This window comes from Lathamus discolor, chromosome 5 (assembly GCF_037157495.1).
Source record: "Lathamus discolor isolate bLatDis1 chromosome 5, bLatDis1.hap1, whole genome shotgun sequence".
Lineage (NCBI taxonomy): Eukaryota > Metazoa > Chordata > Aves > Psittaciformes > Psittacidae > Lathamus > Lathamus discolor.
The window spans coordinates 65,430,999-65,455,255 of NC_088888.1; the positions used below are offsets into that span (position 1 = coordinate 65,430,999).

Below are 24,257 nucleotides of genomic sequence, written 5' to 3' on the forward strand. Positions count from 1 at the left end.
TTGGGTGACATGGTTTAGTGTGAGGTGTCCCTGCCCATGGCAGGGGGGTTGGAACTATATGATTTTAAAGTCCTTTCCAACCCTAACGATTCTATGACCTAATCACCTCCTGTGACAAAGGTGACCAGCTTAGTGGATGAGAGAACTCTGTGGATGTTGCCTACCTGGACTTGAATAAAGCCTTTGACACCATTTACTATAGCATTCTCCTGGATAAACTGGCAGCTCATGGCTTGGATGGATGCATTCTTCACTGGATAAAAGGAGGGGCACCTTACCACTCCCTACCACTACCTGAAAGGAGGTTGTAGTGAGGTGGGTGTCAGTCTCTTTTCCCAAGTAACAAGCAATAGGGCAAGAGGCAACAACCTCAAGTTGCACCAGTGGAGGTACAGATTGGATATTAACAAAAATTTCTTCACCAAGAGGGTTGTCAAGCACTGGAACAGGCTGCTCAGGGCAGTGGTCGAGTCACCATCCCTGGAGGGATTTAGAAGTGGTGTCGATGTGGTGCCTAGGGACATAGCGCTGGACTTGGCAGTGTTAGGTTAATGGTTGGACTCAATGATCTTAAGTCTTTTCTAACCTAAATGAGTCTATGATTCTCTGTTATGAAGTTTCCTTCTTAGAAATATGCAGCTGCAATCAAGAGTCCTTCTGTATTCTTGGTATAGCAGCACTATGTATAAGCACAGAGTTGGTATGGTTAACCAAGATCAAACCAATAATGAAAAAGGAACCAATTTCACATAACTGGGGGGTTTATTCCTATTATCCATAACTCTTTTACAGATGTAGAGATAAAATTAACAAACCGGTTCTGCTTGTTGTGCTGTCAGCTTTAATGTAACCTTTCTGATTAACAAAATTAGGCAGCAATTAAACAGTGATCAAATTAGTCTTTATTGGTTCATCATTTATAACATCTGTAAGGCAACTGCCTGGAATTGTAAGGGTTGGATCTTTTATCCCACAGAGCCATGAAACAAAACTAACAGCAAAAAGCGACAGGCTTATTGCATGGATATTGACATATACAGCAGAGGGAGAGAACATTCTAACACAAGCCCTTAACAAAGGGTACTGTAATTTTGTTTAACCAAAATTCGTATTTAAGAACAAATACGGTTTTCTGCAAAACTCTTATGCTGCCACATGCAACCCCCTGTCACTTAAATACATCCTGTTTGGGCACTTTTAAGTGTTTCCAGCGCCTCACAATTACTTTGTATTTTTCACTTTCAGTTTTGTTAGATACTTTTTTTAAGACTACCCGCATAACTATGGCAGTTTCTGTTTCTTTATCTTCACCTACTATGAGATCCAGCGTATCCCCAGTTTTCACCTGGAAACAGAAAAAGATGACTGATTATCAACATTTCCTGGGAAAACAAATCCCTACAGCCTATGGCCAACTGTAACTCTGTTCCTTTCTTTCCATTTAATATTCTTATCTCCCAGGGCAGGAGGCAGGCAAGGCAACACTAGACACACTACAAATCCTCCAGCTATGAAATCCTGGCAATAAGCAATTAAATGTCTCATGACCTTCTCTGCCAAAAGCTTTACGCTTCCGGTTCTATGGCTGACACCTAACTGTGAAAAAGGTGCCATGTAGTATGTTGGGTTTCTTTCCTGAAGGGTATTTCCTGCCAATCTTTTTGTATCAATACAAACCAGCAAAATGCAATGTTCTCCCTCCTGCCTTTAAAAGAGCATGAAGTGTTTCAGAGTGCTTGCCAACTGCCTATGTTCTTTTCAAACATCATACAAGCAGTATGCCTCTCAAAAACTAGTCTTTAGAGAACCAGGAAATACAACTTACGACCCTTTGATGACAGTAACCACCATGTGGGACCACCCTCACATAGAGGGTGGGTTGAAGCCTGTCATCATTCTGGCAAGCTCTGTCATTAAAGAGTATGGCTGGCAACCCTTCCGGCTCTTCTCCCAAATGTGTTCCTGTGTGCTCTGCTCCAGATACAACAACCTCACCTGAGCTCCCCCCGTTTCAATCCCTACCATCAAACTTTCTCTTTAATCATATGCCTGCTCCACCAGTATCTCAGATTCAATCTTCCGACTCCATCAACCTCACATCGGTATCATCACTTCCTTCAGCAACTTTGAAAGTTATGTCCCTGCTGCCATCTGTCTTCTCCTGACTTTCAACCTTAGATTTTACTCTCTAGTAACACAAGTCTCCTGCCTGCCTTAGGGAGTAACGCCTTACCCAGAGAATCATAGCCACACACACACAAGGCTGGAAGTGGTGTTAGCAATGCTACTCATTCGCCTTTGCAGAGCGATTTAGAGGGAGAAGAGGTCATGCCTTAGTTATTTTCTTGTACTGTATGAAAAGATTTAAATTTTAAAAAGTCTTACAGTTCTACTTTTCTTCCATAGTTTTTCTCCATTCAGCCTGAGTTCATTACTGTAGAATGCATCTTCTACTTTACTGAAGAAAAACAAGGTTTTATTGCATTTACAGTGTGCAATTGTTTCTTTGCAGATACACAAGAACAGCATTCATGTGCAAGGCACATTGCCACAGCTCTCATCTGTGCATAAAGGATACCTTTATTTAAGGTCGGGACAGACCTGAACTAGAAAAAAAAAGTCTTTCATAGATATTAAATGAAATAATAGAGTATAGTTGCTCTGTGCAAACCATGAAAAGCTGTTTTTACAGACCTGTCTCCTGAATATCCAATGAATAATATTCCCTTTCCTGCACCAGCCAGGTTAATCATTTCTAACTCATCAAGTTATACTAACATTCTGTTTTAAAAGCACTGCAATTTAAGGCTTCTGTAGGTTGCACTAGATCAGACACTGTGGTACATTTACAGACTGCACTGTGATATATTTACTAGTACATTAGGCTTATACTCGCCATCACCTATTTCTACAGCCATTAAGTAGTGTATTATTTTACTCCCTCAATCTCAGATTAGATCATTTTGTATTACTCAGTACAGTATTTTGTAATTTCTTCATTTTAAATAAACAGTAACTGATAGAAAATGCCTCCTCAGCAATCTTAGAAATACTGCAGCCAGCAAAAAGCAGGCTGTTTCAAGGGAGGCAAGGTAAAACCCACAAGAACACCCATCCACCCAAAACATTTTTAGACAGTCAAAATAGCTATGTAAAAAAAACCCCAACCATCAAACAATGCCCCCCTCATCTCCCAGTATTTAGTTATTCCAACATTAAAAGAGTATCAAGCCTCAAATTTCAGATGCATGACACCTTTATCATGAGCAGGTTGTTTCTGCCATACTTACTTTCTTGCAATGTCTAGGCCAGCTTTCATGACCACATCGTATCGAAGAGACTGCACCACTTTTTCAAGATCCTTGTAATCTTTTACTACGTTGGGGTCATTTTCAAATTCATCCTCTAAATCGCTTTCCTCTTCATCCTCTTCATCCTCTTCTTCCTCTTCTTCTTGAACAGTCTGTCTGCTCCTTTTAGAGCTTTTGCTACTTTTGTTCCGCAGAGGAAGTACAGAGATATACTCTGGAGAAAGTCTTAGTGCACAAAGTTTTACTGAGGAAAAGCTGGGACACCTTCTGTAGTTTACTGTGCTTGCTTGGCAGCTACAGAACATGCTTCTCCTCCAAGAGGGATACAGTTTATTAGAAGAGAATTTCTCCCACAGTCCAAACCAGACATTTAGCTTTCTAAAAGTAGTGATGGGGAGTCTGAAGCCAGTCATAGCATACCCTAAAATAAAACAAACATTCATGAGTAAAAATGAGCAACTGCTTTGTCTGTTGGATGGATTTCTCCAGGTACAACATTACAGTTAAAACAAAAAGATTATCATCTATTTCCCAGTAGAGCAATCAATGCATCACCTAAAAGTGCAAGGCTATACCAACTTTATGATCTGCCTTTCTCACACACCGTCCACTATTACAAAGAGATAAAACACCAGATGAAAAGCAAACACCAAAACTAACAGTGGAATATTCTGTTCATAATTCCCTTTCTGGAGTTTAATATCAACTGTCCAAACTCTGTCCAAACTCATTTGTGGTTATTTTTCTCTCTACACCTGAAATACAACTAACAAAAGCATATGTCATAAAAAGCATATAAAAAACATTCACCATGACTCATCGTCAATGAAAACAACCTGCTCAATACTGCAAGCAAATAAACCCAGAAGAGTCGAAAGCCGCTTAACTTTAGATTCTGCTTGGACCACAACACTCCTGCATGGCAGAACACTGCAAAGTGTTCCGCCCTGTTTCTCCAAATTTAACATCGTGGTAGAGTTCTAGAGAAACAGTGCTGCTCTGTGTACTGCAATAGGGCTGAAACCAGCAACAGCAGTCTCACATGCATGCTCCCCAGCATGGGGAGCCATCTCTAACCGGAGAGAAGTAGGAGAAGCACCCCAAAAAACACACCCCAGGAGCCTTTCAACACTCTTAGGAACTGATTTCCAGTCCTTCCCAGCTAGGTGGAGCACTGCCTTTTATTAGGACCTTGCATGTGTGGAAACATGTGTTTTTTCCTGAGACTGGAGCTTGCTTTCCCCACACCCAAGAGAACTCGGCTGAGAACTTTACGAGGTGGTTTTTGTGGCTGGGCAAAAGCCCTGATCAATGAGGGTAATTATGAGCCAAATAAAAAGACCACACCTCCCTTGGCTTTCCTGTATTTAAATGCATGAACTTAAAATACATGACATATAAAGTTTACAGTGGGTCAAGCCTCACTTAAGACTTACGCCTCCCCTCAGTTTGGGGACAAACTCCTAGAACAGGTATTTGAACGTGCAACCAACTATTACTGCTTATATCTAGTGCTCATTCCTACTTCATTCCCCGCGGGCCGGCGGGTGCAACCGGCCGCCGAGAAAGCCCCTGCCGGGAAGGCCGACAGCCGCCCCACACGCCAAGGGCGTCCTCTCACCCTCATGAAACCTGAACGCGGACAGCGATCAGCCTTGCTGCCCGGGGAGGACACAAGCCCGAACGCTGCCGGGGGCTGGAAGCCCGTTCAAAACCACGCAGCCGAGACGACGCCAGCAGTCACGGCGGGCGGTGGGGGCCCGCAGACACACACCGCCCTGCCCCCGAGGGGTCGGTCTCTGACCCTCTGTAGCGGGCCCGCCGCTGCTGACGGTCCCCAGGGAGCCCCGGCTGCCCCGGCCGACAACTCGGGGCAGGCCGCGGCCTGCCCTCCACACCGGACCCCGTCCCCCAGACCCGCGACCTTAGAGCCGGGGGGGGCGCGGATGGGGGCAGGAGGCGGCAGGGGAGGCCCGGCAAGGCTCGGGGAGCAGCGGGCCGCGGCGTCGGCACAGTTACCTGGGTCCTCCGGGCGCCTCGGGCCCGGGCCTAACCGCTGCCGTCCCCACGCCGACGCTCGCAGGCCGGAGGAGGAGCCCCTTCAGCCGGCACCCGGCGCCCCCTGCCGGAGCCTGGTGGAGCGGCCGCAGGCGGGGGGGTCCGGCACCGCTGGAGGGAAGGCCCTCGGGAGGCGCCGGCCTCTGCCTCCCAGCCGCCCTCCGCCGGCCCCGTGCCCCACGGGGGTCTGTCCGAGCCGTTTCCCCATCGTTATTCTCCACCGCACGCTGGTTTGGAGGTGGGGGGAGGCAGAACGCGGGTTTGCCTGCCTGGGTGTCTCGGCGGCAGCTGCCCCCCCTGCCCGAGAGAGGCTGCCGGCGGGCCCCGCTGGGCAGGGCCCTTCCTCCCTCCCCACCGGTGCTGCTCTCCTAATGGCACAGCGAAAGCACGCGGAGTAATGACAGTAATCCTTTACACACCGTCTGGATTTTAGACACCTCTGATCTTCCCTTTGTAATACTTTCGGCCCCTCAGGCTCTGCCCACACGCCCAAACCAGAAAGCAGTGGAAATCTCTCACTGGGAGATGACTCCTAGAGTTTCCTGACCACAGACTAATAGGAAAGGCTTGGCCACTGTGACAGTCTAATCCAAATCCCATTGCGGCCTGAGTTTTCCCTGTCTTCATCTTTGTTATTTTCCTTCACATTATGTCTCCCGCTTTCACTCCACACCCCCAGTACATGGCGGTAATCCATAATCCCTCCTCTTTGGAGCTCAGAAACCAGGACAGGTCCATTCCCCCCCTTCCTGCCTTCTCCCAGCTCTCTCCCTGCCATGCACCAACCACATCTCTCTTGGTGCTTTGGGATGCTCTGTTTGCTCAGCATTTGGTGAATTCTTACAAACCAGCAACAAAATGCAATCCCATCAGATTGGCAGCATCTTGCCCTGGTGTAAACGGTTGTACAAGGTTTGGTGTAATTTTGGCAGATGGAAGAGCTCCTCAGCTTTAAAGTTCTGCTTCAAAATGCCTGTTACCTGTCACCTCACCTTAGAGACCCGTCCTCCCTTGGAAAACTATCAGCAAATATGGGGAGTCGTATAACTGTGGAGATACTGCTGTACATACTCTGCAATTAGCATGGGCAGTGTAAGTGACTGCTTAATTTTACGCTTCTATAAACTTCGTCATAAAACGTTTGATTGAGAGGTTCTTATGTCAGGGATATTTTGTAATGGAGCAGTTCCTTGGCAAAGCTATTTCCCCACCTTGGAAACCCCCCTGGAAAGGAAGATCTCAACACCTTTATGGAATGCTCCAGTGCCCAGGTCTGTGATATCTGATCAGTGTTGGTGGGAATATAGCTGTTAGCTTTTTAGCACTTTCCCACCATATCTATTGAAATAGGCATATCCTTATTGAGGAGAGAAAACCAAAAAAAAAAGGTTGGTACGAGAAACTTTCTTGCATTTCTAGTGGCACGCAGTGAGTCAGCATAGAAATAAATGTCTGAACAGAGGGGATTCCCTGTGCAGAAATATTGTCTCCTCTGGGAGAGGAGGAACCCCACACCCAAATCCCAATAAAACCCCCTCAAGCCTAGCTCTGCAAACACCCCGTTCTTTTCAGAGCCTTTAGAATTCGATTTGCCTCATGTAGGATTAAAGTCTTGCTCTGACTTTGCAAAGAGTGAAGATAACTTGCAGTAAATGAAGATGTAAGTATTAAGAGTCTTTCTAGGTTAGTCTGATAGTATACATCTTTATTGCCTCTCATCTCACAAGGCAAAGTCCCTCTGTCTTTTATATTCATCAAATATGATGACCTAGCGGTATCTTACAAAACCAGAAAGTAATCCACACAGCAGGGTAAGAGGGGCCACAAAAGCCCTTGTCTGTAAGGTTTGTACTCCACTTGTGTGAGGTCCTGGCAGCTTCCAACCTGGGTCATTAAGTGCATTTGTTAATTACAAAAAAGGCAAAAATTAAGTATTATTATTTATATTGCTATGCAGTATTAATTACTCCTGATTTACTTATATCAAACTGTGATTATAACCAAAACGTTCCGACGGGGTGGCGGCCAGTCTGAAAGTCTCTTCCTGTAGTTTGCCATTAGATGGCAGTGCAGAGCTCCCTCTGCAAGCAGCCACCAGCTCAGGCTGCACCCTCTGAGGCTTTGCTCAAACACAGGCTGATCAACACAGAGGTCTCACAGGGGTGTTCTTTAAGCTGCTTTCAGATTATTTTAAGCTTATTTTATTTTATTTTATTTTATTTTATTTTATTTTATTTTATTCCCATTTTATTTACTTTTACTTTATTTCCAGTCATAGGACACCTCAGCAACATACAGTGAAAAGTTTCAGCTTTGGTAAGAAGCAGTGATCAGTCACACCTGGCAGGTTAGTGATGGTCTATGCATCCTTTTGAAGTTTGGGTGAGAAATTAGTCTGATGAAGACGTATTCTTCTTCCTATGGCTATTCTCATAGAACTGCTTCATTATTATTTTTTTTTTCAGTGAAGTCATCTGCTGTCTAGGAAGGGTAATTCCTCTCTTGTTTATGGTTTTAATTTTGTGTATTTCAATATACTCCCCATGACATTCACTTACAAGGAGATTTGTCTCTTAGTTTTGATAGCTCAGAGAAAAAAATCATAATAGCATTTGACTTGTATGTGGGAATCTGTACTTGGAAGTTCCCTCCCCACTGCCTAGGGTTTTTTGTTACCTTTATTTTCCTGCAAGGTAGGTCAAGTGACAGCAGTAGATCTGCTGACACTCATTCAATGTCAAAATAAAACCATGTTGCCGTTCTAGCCCTGTGAGTAGCTCTGACTAACGTTCTGCAATGCACATCTCACCAGATTACTTGTCACTGCAGATACAACTTCAGCATTAGTTCATTGGAACCACATGCCTTTTAAATGACACTGCTTATTTCAAGGTGTACTGAGAAGGTTCAATGCATATTTATGCAGCCTGGGAAAACACAGTGTCCCTGTGTCAGCATCACCTTTAAGTTTGTCCATATTAAGCTGAATAATGAGCAAAAGCGACCTGACTGCTAATTCACCTCATCCAGTGTCACACTTACTGTAGCTGCTCAGGTGTTCCCTTTTCTTAGTCCATAGTCTGGAGGCAATTTCTCTAGCTTACTATTTGCATCCAATCCATGACCAAATAATCCCACCATCTCTTCCTCTAAAGCCCATCTCTGAAAACTAATCTTTCCTGCAGCAGAAGCTCTTTTTCTAGCCCTTCCAGTGCTGCCTTTTTAGTGGGCACCCTGCTCTAAACTGGTTTCCCTTTCTCACACATTTACCCATGTAATCTACTGTACCATTTTTACTATAAAACATTGTTTTTCTTCTCTTTAGGACACCTTTAATGTCTCCAGCCCCCATGAACGCTGAAACTTGGCTCTGTCTCTCTCCATTTACCAACTCCTTATGATGCCATTACAACTCCTGCAGTAACAACCACATTGTGAACTTCTGTACACTTTTTTTCTGCAGCCATACTGGCATCCTGCACAGAGAATCTCTTTCTGGAAGGCAGCAAGGTCTCACAAAGTACCTTTGCTTTCAGCCTACTTATTCCTAGAAAACTTATCTTTGACATTATAGTGGATAACTAGTAAGGTAAGGTGGGTAAGTTTCAGGTATGTAACATGATTGTTTTACATTTATTTAAGTGATGGAGATATGGGTATATAAAGTAACATTATTTTCCCCCCTCTTCCCATCCTTTTCACTATCTGACTAGCTGCTATAATAGAAAGGAAATGGAGATAGGCAGTGCAGACTGCTCTGACCAGTGCTGAAGAAGCTGATAAAGGCCACCCTCATCATGATGACCCATCTAAACCAGAAATACATAGCTGCCTTGCCAGTGAAAATCAGTGTTACATCAGTGGTTAAGCAAATGGGAGGACAACAGTGAGTAACTTCCTTCAGTCAGCCTGGTATTAAGCCTCAGAAATTAAAGGCTCTGCAGTTTCACTGCCAATTCTTCCACACCCCACTTTGCTGAGAGGTTTGCAATGAGATTGTTTTTGTTTCTTTTTCCCCTCAGTTTCTTGTTTGTCAATTGTCTAAAACAATTTTTTTTTTTTTTTTTTTTTTTTGTAGGAAAAGTTAGCGTTTCCTAAGACAGGCTTTCAGACTTTCATTCATTCTGTAGTGAACACGCTCAGGTTCAGATCCACTCTAGGATTTATCTAGATACCACTAGCAGTGGTTGGCACATGCAATAAAAGGAAAAGCAATCAATTAAGCATTTGTTATTTGAACCTCACTTGTTAGCCATAAAACTACACATTCCAAGAGCAAACTTTAATTAGTTTGAATTGTTTACTTCTGTTTCCTCTGTATTCTGCTCAAATTAATGTCTTTACTGTTTAGAATATAATGTTCTCTTCTCTAATTGATAGTAACAAATTCAAGATATACTCAAGTCTAACATAATTAATTTTCAATGAGGAAATTTAGATTGTTCCTCCTAGATTTGTGTACAATTAAAGTTTGTGGGGCTTGCTAGGGGTTTTTTAATTGGTTTGTGTCAGGTTTGCTTTTAAAGGCAGAAACAAGGCTGTTCAAAGTATTTCAGCTTCCATTGTGGCTAAGGGACAAAGTTGCCTTGATTGGCGCTTATAAACATTACTGCATTAGGAAAAAAAAAATCATCTGTAGGTTTCGATACGCTTTTGATATTAAAAAAAGAAATAATATAAATAAAGGTGCAATAGGGAGGCTAGAATGTCAGAATAATCGTATTGCTTGGTGCCAGGGCTGTCTCATCTTTTCACAGCTCTAGAGATATTAAAGATATGTAAGTCACATAGTAGGAAGACCTGGGATGATCTGATCTGTCTCCCAGGGAAGTGTGTCCTTGCAACACTTGCTATTTAAACTCTGGATGTTCTCATCCCTGCAGCTTGCCTAATGATACCCTGTGACAAAGAGTTCACCATCTAAAAGATACATGAAGTCTTAACACTTAGTGATACACAGTACGTGTCTCTTTTCAGCAGTTCATCTTTTCAAATCGTAAACTGCTCCCTTTGTCTACTAAGAAATGGGAAGAAGAGCTGATCTGCTTTCTAGAACGTGTCTATTTATACATCTTTTAATAATTTTTTGTTATTTTGTTTTCTAAAATAAACAGTTCCAACTTTCTCTGTTCCTGTTTGTCATTTCTTTCGATGATTCAGTCTCATTACTTGGTTATCTTTGCCTGTCCTGTACTCAAACTAGAAAATACCTAGAAAAGGTTACAAAAGCATAAGCCTTTCAGGATGCCATGACAGTCATGACTAGGAATGAAATCTGAAACTGAATAGTCTGTAAGGCAGTTATCTTTTTATATACACTATCTTTTTGATAACCGTGGGTAAAAATCTGCCTTGTCTATTGGCAAAAAGATAGCAGTAAAGAAAAAAAATGAAACAAACAATAACAAAATATGGAAATGGAAGAATACTATATTCAAATTGCAAGATACAGATTTTCAACACTTCTCAAGAGAAGATAAAGACTTCTATTGTTATTAGAAAAAAGTTGCTTACTAGGCAGGGCTAAAAACATTGGTCTTGAAATGCGTCAGAGAGAGAAGAAATCCCAACAGTCATAAACTAATGATGATGGTTAAAATGACTAGTAAGGATGCAGAGATTTTCAATAAATGTTTTTTTCATTTGTTTAACCATAGAATCATAGAATAGTTAGGGTTAGAAAGGACCTTAAGATCTAGATTCACCCCCACTGCCATGGGCAGGGATAGCTTACCCTAGACCATGTTGCCCAAGGCTCTGTCCAGCCTGGCTTTGAACACTGCCAGGGAAGGAGCATTTACCACTTCTTTGGGCAACTTGTTATAGTGCCTCACCACCCTCACAGTAAAGAATTTTTTCCTTATATCTACCTGAACTTCCCCTGTTTAAATTTAAATTTAAACTCATTACCCCTTATCCAATCACTACAGTCCCTGATGAAGAGTCCCTGTCCTTTCAGGCCCCCTTCAGACATTGAAAGCCCCAACTTTCTCAGCCTGTCTTCATACGGGAGGTGCTCCAGTCCCCTGATCATCCTCGTGGCCCTCCTCTGCACTTGCTCCAGCAGTTCCATGTCCTTTTTATGTTGAGGACATCAGAACTGCACACAGTACTCCAGGTGAGGTCTCATGAGAGCAGAGTAGAGGGGCAGGATCACCTCCTTCGACCTCCTGGTCACGATCCTTTTGATGCAGCCCAGGATACAGTTGGCTTTCTGGGCTGCGAGCATACACTGCGAGCACACACTGTGAGCACACACTGAAGCCGGCTCATGTTCATTTTCTCACCAACCAACACCCCCAAGTCCTTTTCCACAGGGCTGCTCTGAATCTCTTCTCTGCCAAACATGCCAAACAAGCTGTGCCTGGGATTGCTCCGACCCTGGTGTAGGACCTTGCACTTGTCATGGTTGAACCTCATGAGGCTGGCATCAGCCCACCTCACAAGCATGTCAGGGTCCCTCTGGATGGCATCCCTTCCCTCCAGAGTATCAACCAAACCACACAGCTTGGTGTCATCGGCAAACTTGCTGAGGGCGCACTCAATCCCACTGTCCATGTCACCCACAAAGATGTTGAAGAAGACCAGTCCCAACACCGATCCCTGAGGGACACCACTCGTTACTGGTCTCCAGCCAGACATTGAGCCATTGACCACAACTGTTTGCGTGCAGCCATCCAGCCAGTTCTTTATCTACCGAGTGGTCCGTCTATCAAATTGTTGTCGCTCCAATTTAGAGACAAGGATGTTGTGTGGGACAGTGTCGAATGCTTTGCACAAGTCCAGGTAGATGACATCAACTGCTTTACCCCTGTCCATCAGTTCTGTAGCCCCATCACAGAAGGCCACCAAAGTGGTCAGACAGGATTCCCCCTTAGTGAAACCATGTTGGCTGTCATGAACGACCTCGTTGTTTTTCATGTGCCTTAGCATGCCTTCCAGGAAAATCTGCTCCAAGATTTTGCCAGGCACAGAGGTGAGTCTGACTGGTCTGTAATTCCCTGGATCATCCTTTTTCCCCTTCTTGAAAATGGGGGTTATATTTCCCTTTTTCCAGTTGTCAGGAACTTCACCTGACTGCCATGATTTTTCAAATATGATGAACAGTGGCTTAGCAACTTCATTTGCCAGCTCCTTCAGGACCCGTGGATTCATTTCATCAGGTCCCACAGACGTGTGCACGTGCAGGTTCTTAAGATGATCTTCAACTTGATCTTCTCCTACAGTGGGCCTAAGGTCTTCATTCTCACAGTCCCTGCATCTGCCTTCCAAGACTTCAGTGGTGTGGTCGGAGCACTTGCAGGTGAAGGCTGAGGCAAAGAAGTCATTGAGAACCTCAGCCTTCTCCAAATCCAGGGTAGCCAGTTCTCCTGAAAGCTTCCAGAGAGGGCCCACATTATCCCTAGTCTGTCTTTTGTTTGCGACATACCTATAGAAGTCCTTAATGTTATCTTTGATATCCTGGTCAGACTCAATTCTAACTGGACCTTAGCTTTCCTGACCTGATCCCTAACTTCCTGGACAATATCCCTGTATTCTTCTCAGGCTGTCTTCCTTGCTTCTACCTTCCAAAAGCTTCTTTTTCCTTCTAAGTTTTCTCAGCAGTTCCTTATCCATCCATGGAGGCCTCCTGGTCTTCTTGCACCATTGGAAAAAAGTGGAGTGAAGTAGAAGTGTAATATCAGGATAACTAACTTTTCATCCACTGGTGAGAGAGGTAATGCAGAATATCACAGCCACTGGGAGAAATCAGATACTTACATAGATAGTGCTCAAGCTAATGGTGAGAAAAAGTTGGTTCCACTAATTGCAACTAGTAATAAATCTTATCATAGAAGTAAAATTCAAGGAGATGGTAAAAGGGATAACATTGCACTGTTGTTCAAGAAATGGTGTGAGATAATCTCAAAATTACATCAGACAACAAACATTACAAAGCTGCTGCTGTAAAAAACCCCCGCAACATTTCTTTCTAAGTCGCATCTACAGAGTGGTTGCAGGCTGAACTCTTGGCTTGAGTGGAGTGTGCTACTTCAGACAACATGATCTGATGAAGACAGATTTGAGAAAGTATAAAGGCAAGAGGCAAAAATGCATAGAAATTCTATAAAGTAAGGTTGAAGGAATGATATCTGTTACTCAAAATAATTGAAAATAGAAGTGACAAATGTCTGAGCTAATAGTCAACACTCTTTTGATTGTCAGTGAAGAGATGAAGGCATCTCCAGGATGTGATTAACCTGTTTCACATGTCTATGTTGAAATGAGATGAGTTACATCATAGAAGCACTCACTTCCCTTCATCATCCACCAAGGATTTCCAAAGAGACTCACTTAGATGTAGACAGCTGCTGTCATGTGACCCTTCTTTCCTCCTCTCAGTGTGAAGTGCTTGATATGTTTTCAACTGGTAAACAGTTTGTGACATATCTGACCATCATTATTATCTGTGTACTTTAATATGGCAATGTAATACACCATTGCTTTAAATCTGCAGCAAAGACTTTGTATTAAGAGAATTATTCTGCAAGGATAGTTTGACAAAGAAACAGGAGGCCTACGGGCTGTGGAATACCATTCACTGATTTTGCCCTGAGAATTATGTTCTAACCTGCATCAAATCAGAAGAAAGAGAAAATTGCCTTTGACCATTTTTCACTTCCGCATGTCTATAGACCTGTTATCTGCCTCAGGAGTTGAAGGAAAGCCTGTGTTGATTTTGTCCCATACCAAGTAGCATGATCCCGAACAATTCTTGAGCACAATTCAGGGGTTGGTTCAAGCCAGGGACAGCTACCCACCAACAGGCGGTTCAGAGTCAGCCTCCATTTTCTGGAGGCTGGAAGAGTTTAATAGTATGGACATGGCTAGACATGTCAGTTGGCCTCAAGGACAAAGAACAGGCTCTGCTACCATTTCATTTGTATTGATGTCACCCAAGAGTTTGCTTGACTTAGGGAGAAAGGTGTGCTTTCAAGCAGATCTGAAGCCACACCTAATTGTGTAAGCTGACACCATCCCTTGAAGCCTACCCAGAAATCAAAAGATCCATGGGTATTAGGGTGGCAACTCTTAAACATTTCTTCTTGAGACTATTTCTGGAATCACAATTTCCCTTCTTCTCAAATTTCCAGGTTTATGATTCCAGGACTTTGTTTGCTTCCATAACCATATACCTCTAAATTAGGCCAGCCCAATGCTTTTTGCCTCATACTGTCGTAGAAGGGAAACTGACACTACTAGAATCCTGGTATAATCAGAGTCTGGATTGTGGCAGAAGGGCTCACATCTGAAGATATGTTTAGTTGAATCCAGTCAGCATTTATTATCAAGTGGAGATTGACAGTACAACCTATCATGCCTTCCATTAAAAACTCTATTAACATTAATTTAATATAAGCTCTCCACTGGAAGAAGGAATGTAACCCTCAATACATATTCCAAGTTCCTACCCAAGACACATGTCAAAGAGCTTTGTCCAGTTGTCTAAAATCAGTTTCAACTTGCCAGTTCCCACAGTATTTCAGTCTTGTTCTTCAATGATAGTGGAAGTGCAACTGTAAAGAAGGGTGCTTCAAAAAATCTGTCAAATTTTGATTATATGGCTGGAGCTCTGATGCTGCTGCGAGACTAAACAAGTAGCAGTACAAGGGCCAGCCTAACTTGTGAAAAGATGGTGTTCCTATGTATTAGGAAATATTGTCCTGTGAGTTTCTCAAGGCAAAATCTAATATAGCAAAAGCAGACATCAAGGAAACTTATCACCAGATGTTGTCAGCATAGATCAGCACACATGAGCTAATATGTGCAAAGCTGGATTTCAAAGCTGTCCCTTGGAAAAAGGTCACATTCTAATACGTAAATGCATAACGTTCACAGATGGGTATTAAATAACTAAAATAACTCATAATATGACAGAGGTGAGTACTACTTAAAATATTTACGTTTAAATGGATCGATACTGGCAGGTAAAAGGCAAGAGTAAATTAATGGTTCGGTCACAATCAGTTCTCATGAATTCCACTCAGTGCTCTGACTATACTTATTTTGCTAAAGCTTGTTCAAATTTAAATGCTTTACTTATATGTCTCTGTTTCCTTTTATAGACAACCAGGGTTTTTTTTTTCCTGCCAGTTATTTTAGCTAATCTTGTTTGCTAATGCATTATACAAAGCAGCACAAGTTTTGCTTCTCATCACTAGATTGAAAGTTATGCCTATTGCAAAATTCAGTTGACTTAAAAGTCATCAGTGGAATATACAGCTGAAATTACATTTAACTCAAAAGATCAAAGTAATTTTCTCCCTTCTCTTTGGTAAGCTTTCTCATTAAATATTATGTGTTTAACTGTGGGTGGTGCTGAGTACTAATTGGACAAAGACTAAAATAAAGGAAGCAAAACAAGTGGGATTTAACAATAATATTTAACACTGTATTTTGGCATCATGAAAGTACTTAGAGCACACTGCTGTCAAAGGATGTTTGATTGAGAGAGTATATGGTCTTTTATGACAGAAAAAAACCCTGTAAGTGCCTTTTGGCCACCAGATAGCAGTGCTTCACTTTATACAGTTCTCAACTCAATTACAGTGTTTCTTGCCTCATAGAAAAATCTATATATTGGATCCTGGTCTCTCGTGCAGATACATCTTTTGCAGACTTCATTATAGACTTCAGCTGAAAAAAAAAAGTAAAGATTTTGGAATTAGGAGTGCAGGTGATTTATGTGTTCAGGAGGAATCAAGAATATTGCAGCTTTCTTGAATGGAGAGAGTTGCTTGTAGAAATCTAATGGAGCGTAGGCATTATAATTCTATTTTCCAATGACTAAAGTTTCAAAGAAAGTCTTGGGCTTAACATGTTTTTAGCACTTCTCTCTTGCTGCCAGTACATTTCCTTATTTGCTTTAGAATTTGAGGAATATTTCAGAGAGGTATGGTTTATAGCCTCAGAACATAAACTTCACATTGTTTTATTATTTCAGTTAATTTATCATCCCTTCCAAATGTTTTAAAGCCTCTGCATTTTTCTTCAGTTTTAAATAAAGGAACAGACTTTATAAGATTTTTAGCGAAAAAAAGGTATCTCCATTTTTCACTGAAACTTGTAAAAAAGCCAAAAGTGGAATATGCTAATAATAATAACAATCATAATCAGTTGTATAATGCTGTGTGGTTCATGTCACCTTACAAGAACCATGCATCATCCTCATTTTTTATTGATGCAGTTCCAGACCTCAGGTGAGGTGCACTGGGTAGAGTGAATGGGAAAGGTCCTCTGATAGTTATTCCCTTATTCTCACCTGTCCCAGTTTTGACAGTAACATGTCTCAGCTGCTGCTTTAACGTGCAGCAGCCAGTTATGATCCTGACAGGAGTGTGCAATAGGAGTGTGCAGCAGCAGCACAGCTTCCTTTTCTCCCAAACAAGGAGGAGAGAGGTTATAATGGAAACCATCTCTGTCAGCTTTACACTAGAATATTCTTTGCTCGGGCTATTGTAGAGCCCTAACTAGATTCCCTTACTTTTGTAGCTCCTCCAGGGGACCCAGTGTCATAATGGCATGAGCCTTCACTTTGTTGTTGTGATTCACGTGACTTCTCTCACAGGGAATTTCACCTTTCTGTAGCATTAGGCATGTCTACCGAGTGAAAAGGTGACCTTCTGTCCCGTTTGTGATTTCATTTAACTGTGACAACTAAAGCAAACTCTTTGTAAGGAGAAGTAGTGACAGGAATGTTTTCAGCTTTGTCACCCATCTCTTATTTTAAGCCATCACAATTTCCTTTTTTCTTTTCTTATATAGTCATGAAAACCCATCTTCTGGTAACCATCTTTGAGCAGATGGCCAGCGAGTATTCAGAGATGTAAGACCTTCAATTTGATGACTATTCCTATAGTTATTCTGTAGATAGACTATGTCTCTAATAGGAAGTTGATGGGAAAATGTCACTTCAGGAATGCATTAGGCTTAGTGTAGCTCTCAGAAAGTCTTTCATCTTGATATAGAATAAGGATTGCGATCTTGGGTGCTACGGCTTACAAAATGCCTTTATTCCTGGAAAACCAAAATTGCGATAGCTTTGTCAGGCATTCTGAAGCAATTAATGTGGGGCTGGGTTTAGAGTGATATGTTTTTTCCTAAAAAAAGTCCCAGCATCTGGTCCTGACCTTGTTTCCTGTGCCTTGGGAGTCAGTTCTAGCAATGTCCTTAGAAACTCTCAAAAAGCAGTCCTGCCCCTGGAGATGGCAAATGAGTTAAGTAGCACTGAACTTGGATATCTCTTCAAACTTTGTTCTGCGATAAACATGAACATATCCCAATCTAAAATCCACTGGTTACTCTGAGCTACCAGGACATCTTTTAAACGGAAAGAACTGCTTTGTCACAGTAAGATCAGCACATCAGTGTCTTTTTTTTGTAGTTTATACAGCGGACACAGATATTTTTGCTAATTTGGCTGTACGCTGGAACACCTGACTGATTTGGTAAGGCACTGGCACAATCTATTGTCTATTGAGGGAGGAGATACTATTTAACCGTAGTGTTCACTGTGCCAGAAGCTAGAACCTTAAATACACAGGGGGTCAATGAACCTACTGTTCCACTTGTTACGCAGGTTTCCTACTCTTGAAGAAATAATGGTAACAATGAAATATTTAGATCCAGAGAGTGCTTGTAATTGCAACCTGTGGCTTGAAGTCTGAGCACCAATGGTAAGGCAGTTTGGAACAAGACAGAATCTGAACTCCTCAGCCTTTCACCCACTGTTCCCATCAACTGGAAATACTTACAGCCTTACCTTTCCTTCTCTCTCACGATTTGATATTAACTTATTTTTTTAATGAAAATGCTTCATGTTTCTACAGACGGAAGACTTTCTCTAGAGTAACTGCAACCCTACGTCTGCAGCCTTGTGCCAGCCCCTCCGTACCAGAACATGAAACGCCGGCACTAAGACAAAGACACCACCGCCTGTCACCCCTAGACGGGGGGTACCAACGCTGGCGGGTCTGCCGAGCGGAAGGAGAGACGAAGGCCAGCACGGCCCTGCAGGCGCTGCCCCAGCGGCCCGGCTCCGGGCGGGGAAGAGGAGCCCGAGGGGGTGCGGGGACCCGCGGGGCGGCGGAGACACAGGGCGGGGGCAGACGCGTGGGGAGGAGAAGGAGGAGGGGAAGGAGGAGGGGGTGGGCGGCGGCGGGGCGTCGCGAGAGCCCGCGCTGCCGTTAAAAGGCCGGGCGCGGCCGAGGGGCGCATCCCTCTCGCCCGCAGCGACAGCGGCAGGAGCAGGAGCAGGCGCACCGGCAGCGCGGCAGGACAGCAGCAGCAGCAGGCGGACATGGGGACGGCGCTGGCGGCGCGGCTCGGGCTGGGGCTCCTGCTCATGGCCCTTCTCCTCCCCACGCAGGTGAGCCCCGGAGCGGCTCCTCGCTTCCCCGCCCGCACGAGTGCGAGAGAGCGGCCACGCCGAGACCCACCACCGCGGCGGTCGGCTCAGGACCGGGTTGGGGCGGGTTTCCCCTGCGGGGCCGCTGGGCTGGCGGCCGTTACGGGTGCTGCCGCCATCCTGCCGCCCGGACCCCCCGCGGCGGTGCCCCTCCGAGCGGCTCCTCCGCCTCCGCCCCGGCGGGGAAGCGAGCCCGGGCAGGCGCGGCTGGCGAGGGGCCGCGGGGCTCGTCCCGCAGCCCTCCCGGCGGCAGGGGCGGGCTCGGGCGGGCGGCGGGTACGTGCCCAGCGCCCCGAGATGGCGATGCCGTGGGATGCCCCCGTCAGAACAAGACCGAAAAAACCCCGTGAGGAGTTGAGTTGGCCGCCTTTCTTTCCCCCGGATCCTCGAGGGAGAGCCTCGAGGAGCAGCGTTAATCCCCCCTCCCCCCCCGCGGTGATAAGAAGGGGAACGATCCCCCCCAGCCCAAGTTAGCTCCGGGAGGGCAGCAGCACCCTGCTCTGAATCTCCCCGCACCGGTGTGGGGCTCTGCATCCCCTTCTAGGGTCATGGCGGGAGCGGGAGGTTTGGGACCTTGAGGCTAAGACAGTAGCCTCTTGCTGCTGTGCTGGCCGAGTTTTACCCTTGCTGCAAAGGTAATGAATGCAGTGGCGATTTGGCTTTCTGTAAGCAGTCAAGCCAAGCGGGGCGACCAACTACCGCATCCATGTGTAGAGACCACCTTTTGAAAAGGGTCAGTTTTGCGATATCACAAAAATAAACAGCAAAGTACTCCCTTTGCTGGAGATTGCTTTAAATATTCCCCCCCAACCTCCCTTCTTTGTTTGTAAGGAAGGGCTTTATCCCTTCTCTATTGCACTCAGCGGAGTCTTGCCCGTGGCAGTGATGAGAGCAGGATCGCACACTTTGGGTTACCAGTATTTGTCACAGGCACCTTAAGATCTGCAAGGGTTCCATCTACCGTAGGGCTGTGGAACTTGGATCTAAGCCCTGCCACTTCCACAATAAAAAATTAAAAAAAAAAAAAAAAGAAAAAAGAAAAAAAAATCAATAAATTAGGTTTTCTGTTGAAAACTAAGAAAACAAAGTGCGAAACGGCAGTGGAGACTTTGTATAAGGACCAAAAGAATTCCAGGGCGGGTTGGGACCTGCCTGGTATCCAGCTTGTAGGTTATTAACACTGCAATTCATTATTGATCACTTTCGGACTGGTTTCAACAGAAACTTCCACACAGCGATTTTATTTATTTATTTATTTATTTTTATCCTGCAGTCCTAAATTGCTTCCAGCATGTGGCCAGTTGCCAAAACCCCAAACTACCAGAAGCCTTACACCATCCTGGTGTTTTTCTGTTTCATGCTTATTTATTTATTGTTCCCATGTAGAAAATACTTAAAGAAAAGGCTCATGAAATTTTCTAGTAAATTTAACATTGATTTCATGGCTTCAGTATTGAGGAACTATAATTATTTTTTCTGCTAGAGAAAATTAATTTTCTCAGTAGCACTAGAAATATGAGACAATAAAGACACCTTTTATGGAAAGCATTATTTATTAAAGTAGCTTTTTTTTTTTGTTAAAGAAATCTGCGTTCACTTCGGCTAACTCTTGTCAGAGCTTGCCAGAATGCTCTGGTATAATACAAGTTTGCTGCCACAGAGCTGCTGATGCCAAGCTTGCTGTATTGTGCTCATTTTTGGGGATTCTTGCCCTTGTTTTTTCACCCTCATGTACCACATGCATTCTTCCACTGGAAGAAAAGAGCATGTTAGTTTAACTTTGGAGGTTTTCCTGTGTATGTGTAGGAAATAGCCTGATACTGAAGTTACATAGGGTGTATTTTATGTTTTATCGCTATAATGCGGAGTTATGGGAAAGAATTGTTTTTGTTGTTGTTGTTAGCTTGCTTTCTGTCAGCATTTTTTTAATTTGCTATTATTATATGCTATCCATTGCATTCTTTATGTGTGCGCTCTAGCATGCGGATAGGTTATGATTTAATCAGTGCAGCTCCATTGTTCTAAGTTCTGCAGTTTGGTACTACCATGGCAAGATAAGAATCGAGAGAGGCTGAGATATGAAGTCCATTATTTACAAGCCCCACTATTGCTTGAAAGGAATCCCCAAACCAGGCCTAGAAACAGTAGCAATGGAAAACAAAACCAATGTTTGCTTATATTTTTGTTTGTGGTTTATTCTGCAGAGGCAATGAATTCATACAGTTGTCCAAAATCTTTTCATAGTAAGATTTGTATTTGCATAGCTTTATGTTCGCTTTTTTTTTTCTTTTTCAGTGTGAGGTTGTTTTTTGGTTTTTTTTTTTTTTTGAAACCTGCTTCTCTAGGTCTAACTTTTGCTTTAGTGCAGGGTTTTGATAAAGTGGTAGTTATGTAACATCAGAAAAACACTTAGAAAAATGTTAGATTTATTTCTTTGATAATGCCATGCACGCATTTCAAGATGTCTTTGTGCTCAATGGCACAATGAGAGACATAAGCGATTGTGTGTATCATATCTGAGTACTGTGACTGGGTGGTGCTATACATTGTTCGTTACTACTAATTTGTCTTCTGACTTAAAAAAAGAAAAAAGCCCCCTTTTTATTACTACTTTTCCCCCTTGCATTCTAGATTTACTGCGATCCCAATGGAACAAATGGAACAAGTCCAACACCTTCAAACAATTCTTCAGCAAGTTCCACTGACCTGTCAGCTGTCACAAATTCACTGAACAATACCACCACTCAGGGACATGGAAATTCCCTTCACTCAACCACAAGTCTTCTTTTCATTCTCTCAGTTTCTCTTCTGTATTTTTGCTGTTAAGAAACTCTGGCATGGAAATAGCTACCACTCCCACCCAGTTTCCTGAACCATCTGAGATGGCTAGATCTCTGACCCAGCATGAAAATAAACCAGACCAAACTCCGCAACAAACCAGCTTGGTTCCACTCCATACTCAAAGTAGTACCAGCCTGACCTAGAGAAGCACTCAGTATTCTGACTTTCCAAAGCTGACCAGTGTGAAAGACCAACTTCAGCAAGAAGGTAAAATGATGAGCTCTTCTACCAAATGAGCTGGAATTTGAAATACAAAATGGAAGCAAAAAGAGACAGTATTGACATCCCCTGATTTAAAACTGAGAAGAAATGCAGTATCTTATAATAAGGATGGATGATAGCGTTCCACCAAGAAAAAAAGCTGAATGGTTATTTAACATTTAGAATAAGAATTTGAAGAGATTTTATTTTCCATTTAAATGTTGAAGTCAACAGGCTCATATAACCACTAGAAAACACAGAAAAGTTCGAATGGTTCTGTTTCTTGTAGAGCCTATATGGTTATGACCTGTGTGTGGTAGGATGTATGCAAAAGAAACAAAAGATCAGTGAGAAGGATTTCTTCTATAATTTGTTTGAACGAAATGGTTACAAGGCTAAAATAGATTACTAAATTTATGTAAGAATCCTCTTTATTTAACCTCTGAGTCCTAATCAAATGGCTAGCCGGGCAGGGCTAGTTTTGAAATGACTAAAGCCTATTGGTTTTTGTAACAGTTGAATTATTTACGGTGGAAATTTGAATTTGACATTTTATTTAAATTGTTTTCATATTAAACCATATGTGCCAGACAAATGAGGTGTGGGAACGCTGGGAAAAGTACCAGGAGCTTTTTGTAAGCTAAGTTCAGACAAAACCAGAAAAAAGTCAAGGGATAAGTATCTCCTTTTTCCCCAATTTCTCCTCCCAAGTTCTACAAATTGTGTAAGTTCTTTTTGCTCCTGGAACTTTCCTAAATTATGAAGGATTTATGGAATCTTCTGAATAATGTTCTAGTGCTGCTTTTTTTTTTTTTTTGGCACAAGGTGAATAACTTACTGGTTTTTGGTTTTGGTTGGGTTTTGTTGGGTTTTTTTGTTCTGAAGAGTTTTAATTGTGATAGTTTACTTTAAACACGGGCTAATATTTGTGTGGGGGAGAAGAAACGGGGAAAGGAGAGCAAAACGCCAAAAATAAGAAATTAAATGACCAGGTGTTTGGAATATGAAGACTGGAATCTTAATTTAGTCAGTGAATTGAAAAGTTACCTTTGTAAATACTACCTTTTAAAAATTTTCTGAATCAAAATTGCTACACTTGCACAGATGGTTTCTGTATCACCCAACACTTCAGATAATAGAACCTGGTACTTGATCAGGACAAGCGTTGTTGAGGAGGTTCAACTGCCTTGATGGTAAAACCTTGTCAGAAAAAAAATGAATAATGTTGATATGATCACATGTGAGTATACATGATCACATCGCTGTGTACAGATAGATATTGTGGTATAAGATCATGTCAAACATGAGTGGCTCTTGAATTAACTTTACTTTTTTAAGACACACATCTCAGTTATATTACCACCAATCCAGAATATCACATATTAATAGCAAACTAACACAAATTCATGTCAGAGTACATGGACATTTCCTTATGCTTATCATTTGTATCCAGTAAAATGTTAATGATTGTATTTTTGTGTTTGTGTAATTATGCTTTATTAGCTACTGATTTTCATTGGAAAAAACTGTAAATAAACCAGTGGACAGGCAATGCATTCTAGATGCACTTCCAGACACTTCTACAAAAACTTGTAAGTTGCCTGCTTAAAGTGAATGAACTGTTAAGCAAGATGGTATATGTGATTAAAAACCTCAAGGTCTAGAACTGCTGAAGTGTACTTAATTTTATTTCTCTGTGAGGTTTAGAGACACTGGGAGTCTGGATTCTGCTTTGAAACCCGTGATTGAGATTTGATTAACATCTCTAGAAACTGTAGTAAGATTTCCATAATTACTACAGCCTCTTTACTTTGAAGTTATCTTAATCTTTCATTTTAGATAAACAGCACATAAATAGTTTTCCTGTATTTCTTAATGTGCCAATGAGTTTTTTCTTAAGATAGCTAAAGTTTTTCACTTTCCAGTTATCAAACATGTGAATTAACTGCTTGAGGTTTCTGTCTCCCACAGACTATAGTAATATCATAAGAATATCCTCATGATACAGGTTTCACCTTGCTTGATGGACAGAGACTGGAAGAGGTAGGAACGTGTGTAGTATTTTGCTGAAAAGCAAAAATCACCTGCATGAGAATTCAAAACCAAATGGTTTCAGAATGTCATGAACTGAAACTATGCTTTTGTTGTTTTCTGGGTATGCTACTTTCTAACAACCCTTAAAGGCCCAATGCTATTCTGAGTGGTTACCTTTACTCCCTGGCTGTGGAGAAAAGCATTTAAAAGTGCCTTGCTACTTAGGCAGGCTGCACAACCGTCCGCATTTGTCAGTGGGAAAGAGGCCCCCTGAGAGGCCTCCCAAGGCCAAGGCTCTGGAGGGAATGCAGTGCGGCAGGCCTTTGATTGTGTTCCTTTACTTTTCCAGTAGGCTGAGCAAACCC

The 24,257-nt window shown here is 42.7% G+C and overlaps 2 protein-coding genes across 2 annotated transcripts; one reads left to right on the top strand and one right to left on the bottom strand.

Moving 5' to 3' along the window:
• Positions 1-879: 879 nt before the first annotated feature.
• Positions 880-5,436, bottom strand: MTRES1 (mitochondrial transcription rescue factor 1). Its single transcript, XM_065681121.1, has 4 exons — positions 5,331-5,436; positions 3,291-3,732; positions 2,386-2,458; positions 880-1,345 (listed from the first exon to the last, which is right to left on the bottom strand). The coding sequence occupies exons 2-4, from the start codon at positions 3,722-3,724 to the stop codon at positions 1,169-1,171; spliced, it is 684 nt and encodes a 227-aa protein (XP_065537193.1). The 5' UTR covers positions 3,725-3,732; positions 5,331-5,436; the 3' UTR covers positions 880-1,168.
• Positions 5,437-18,616: 13,180 nt separating this feature from the next.
• On the top strand, positions 18,617-23,524 carry CD24 (CD24 molecule). The gene is made up of 2 exons (XM_065681122.1): positions 18,617-18,777; positions 21,448-23,524. Exons 1-2 carry the CDS (start codon positions 18,709-18,711, stop codon positions 21,640-21,642), a joined length of 264 nt encoding a protein of 87 aa, XP_065537194.1. The 5' UTR covers positions 18,617-18,708; the 3' UTR covers positions 21,643-23,524.
• Positions 23,525-24,257: the final 733 nt, after the last annotated feature.

Bases quoted from the DNA above. Each gene is read 5' to 3' on its own strand.
- CD24 (XM_065681122.1), top strand. From the start codon at position 18,709: ATGGGGACGGCGCTGGCGGCGCGGCTCGGGCTGGGGCTCCTGCTCATG. The intron at 18,778-21,447 runs GTGAGCCCCGGA...CTTGCATTCTAG, and splicing joins CCCTTCTCCTCCCCACGCAG to ATTTACTGCGATCCCAATGG.
- MTRES1 (XM_065681121.1), bottom strand. From the start codon at position 3,724: ATGACTGGCTTCAGACTCCCCATCACTACTTTTAGAAAGCTAAATGTC. The intron at 2,459-3,290 runs GTAAGTATGGCA...GTTTTTCTTCAG, and splicing joins GGCCTAGACATTGCAAGAAA to TAAAGTAGAAGATGCATTCT. The intron at 1,346-2,385 runs GTAAGACTTTTT...TTCTGTTTCCAG, and splicing joins TATGGAAGAAAAGTAGAACT to GTGAAAACTGGGGATACGCT.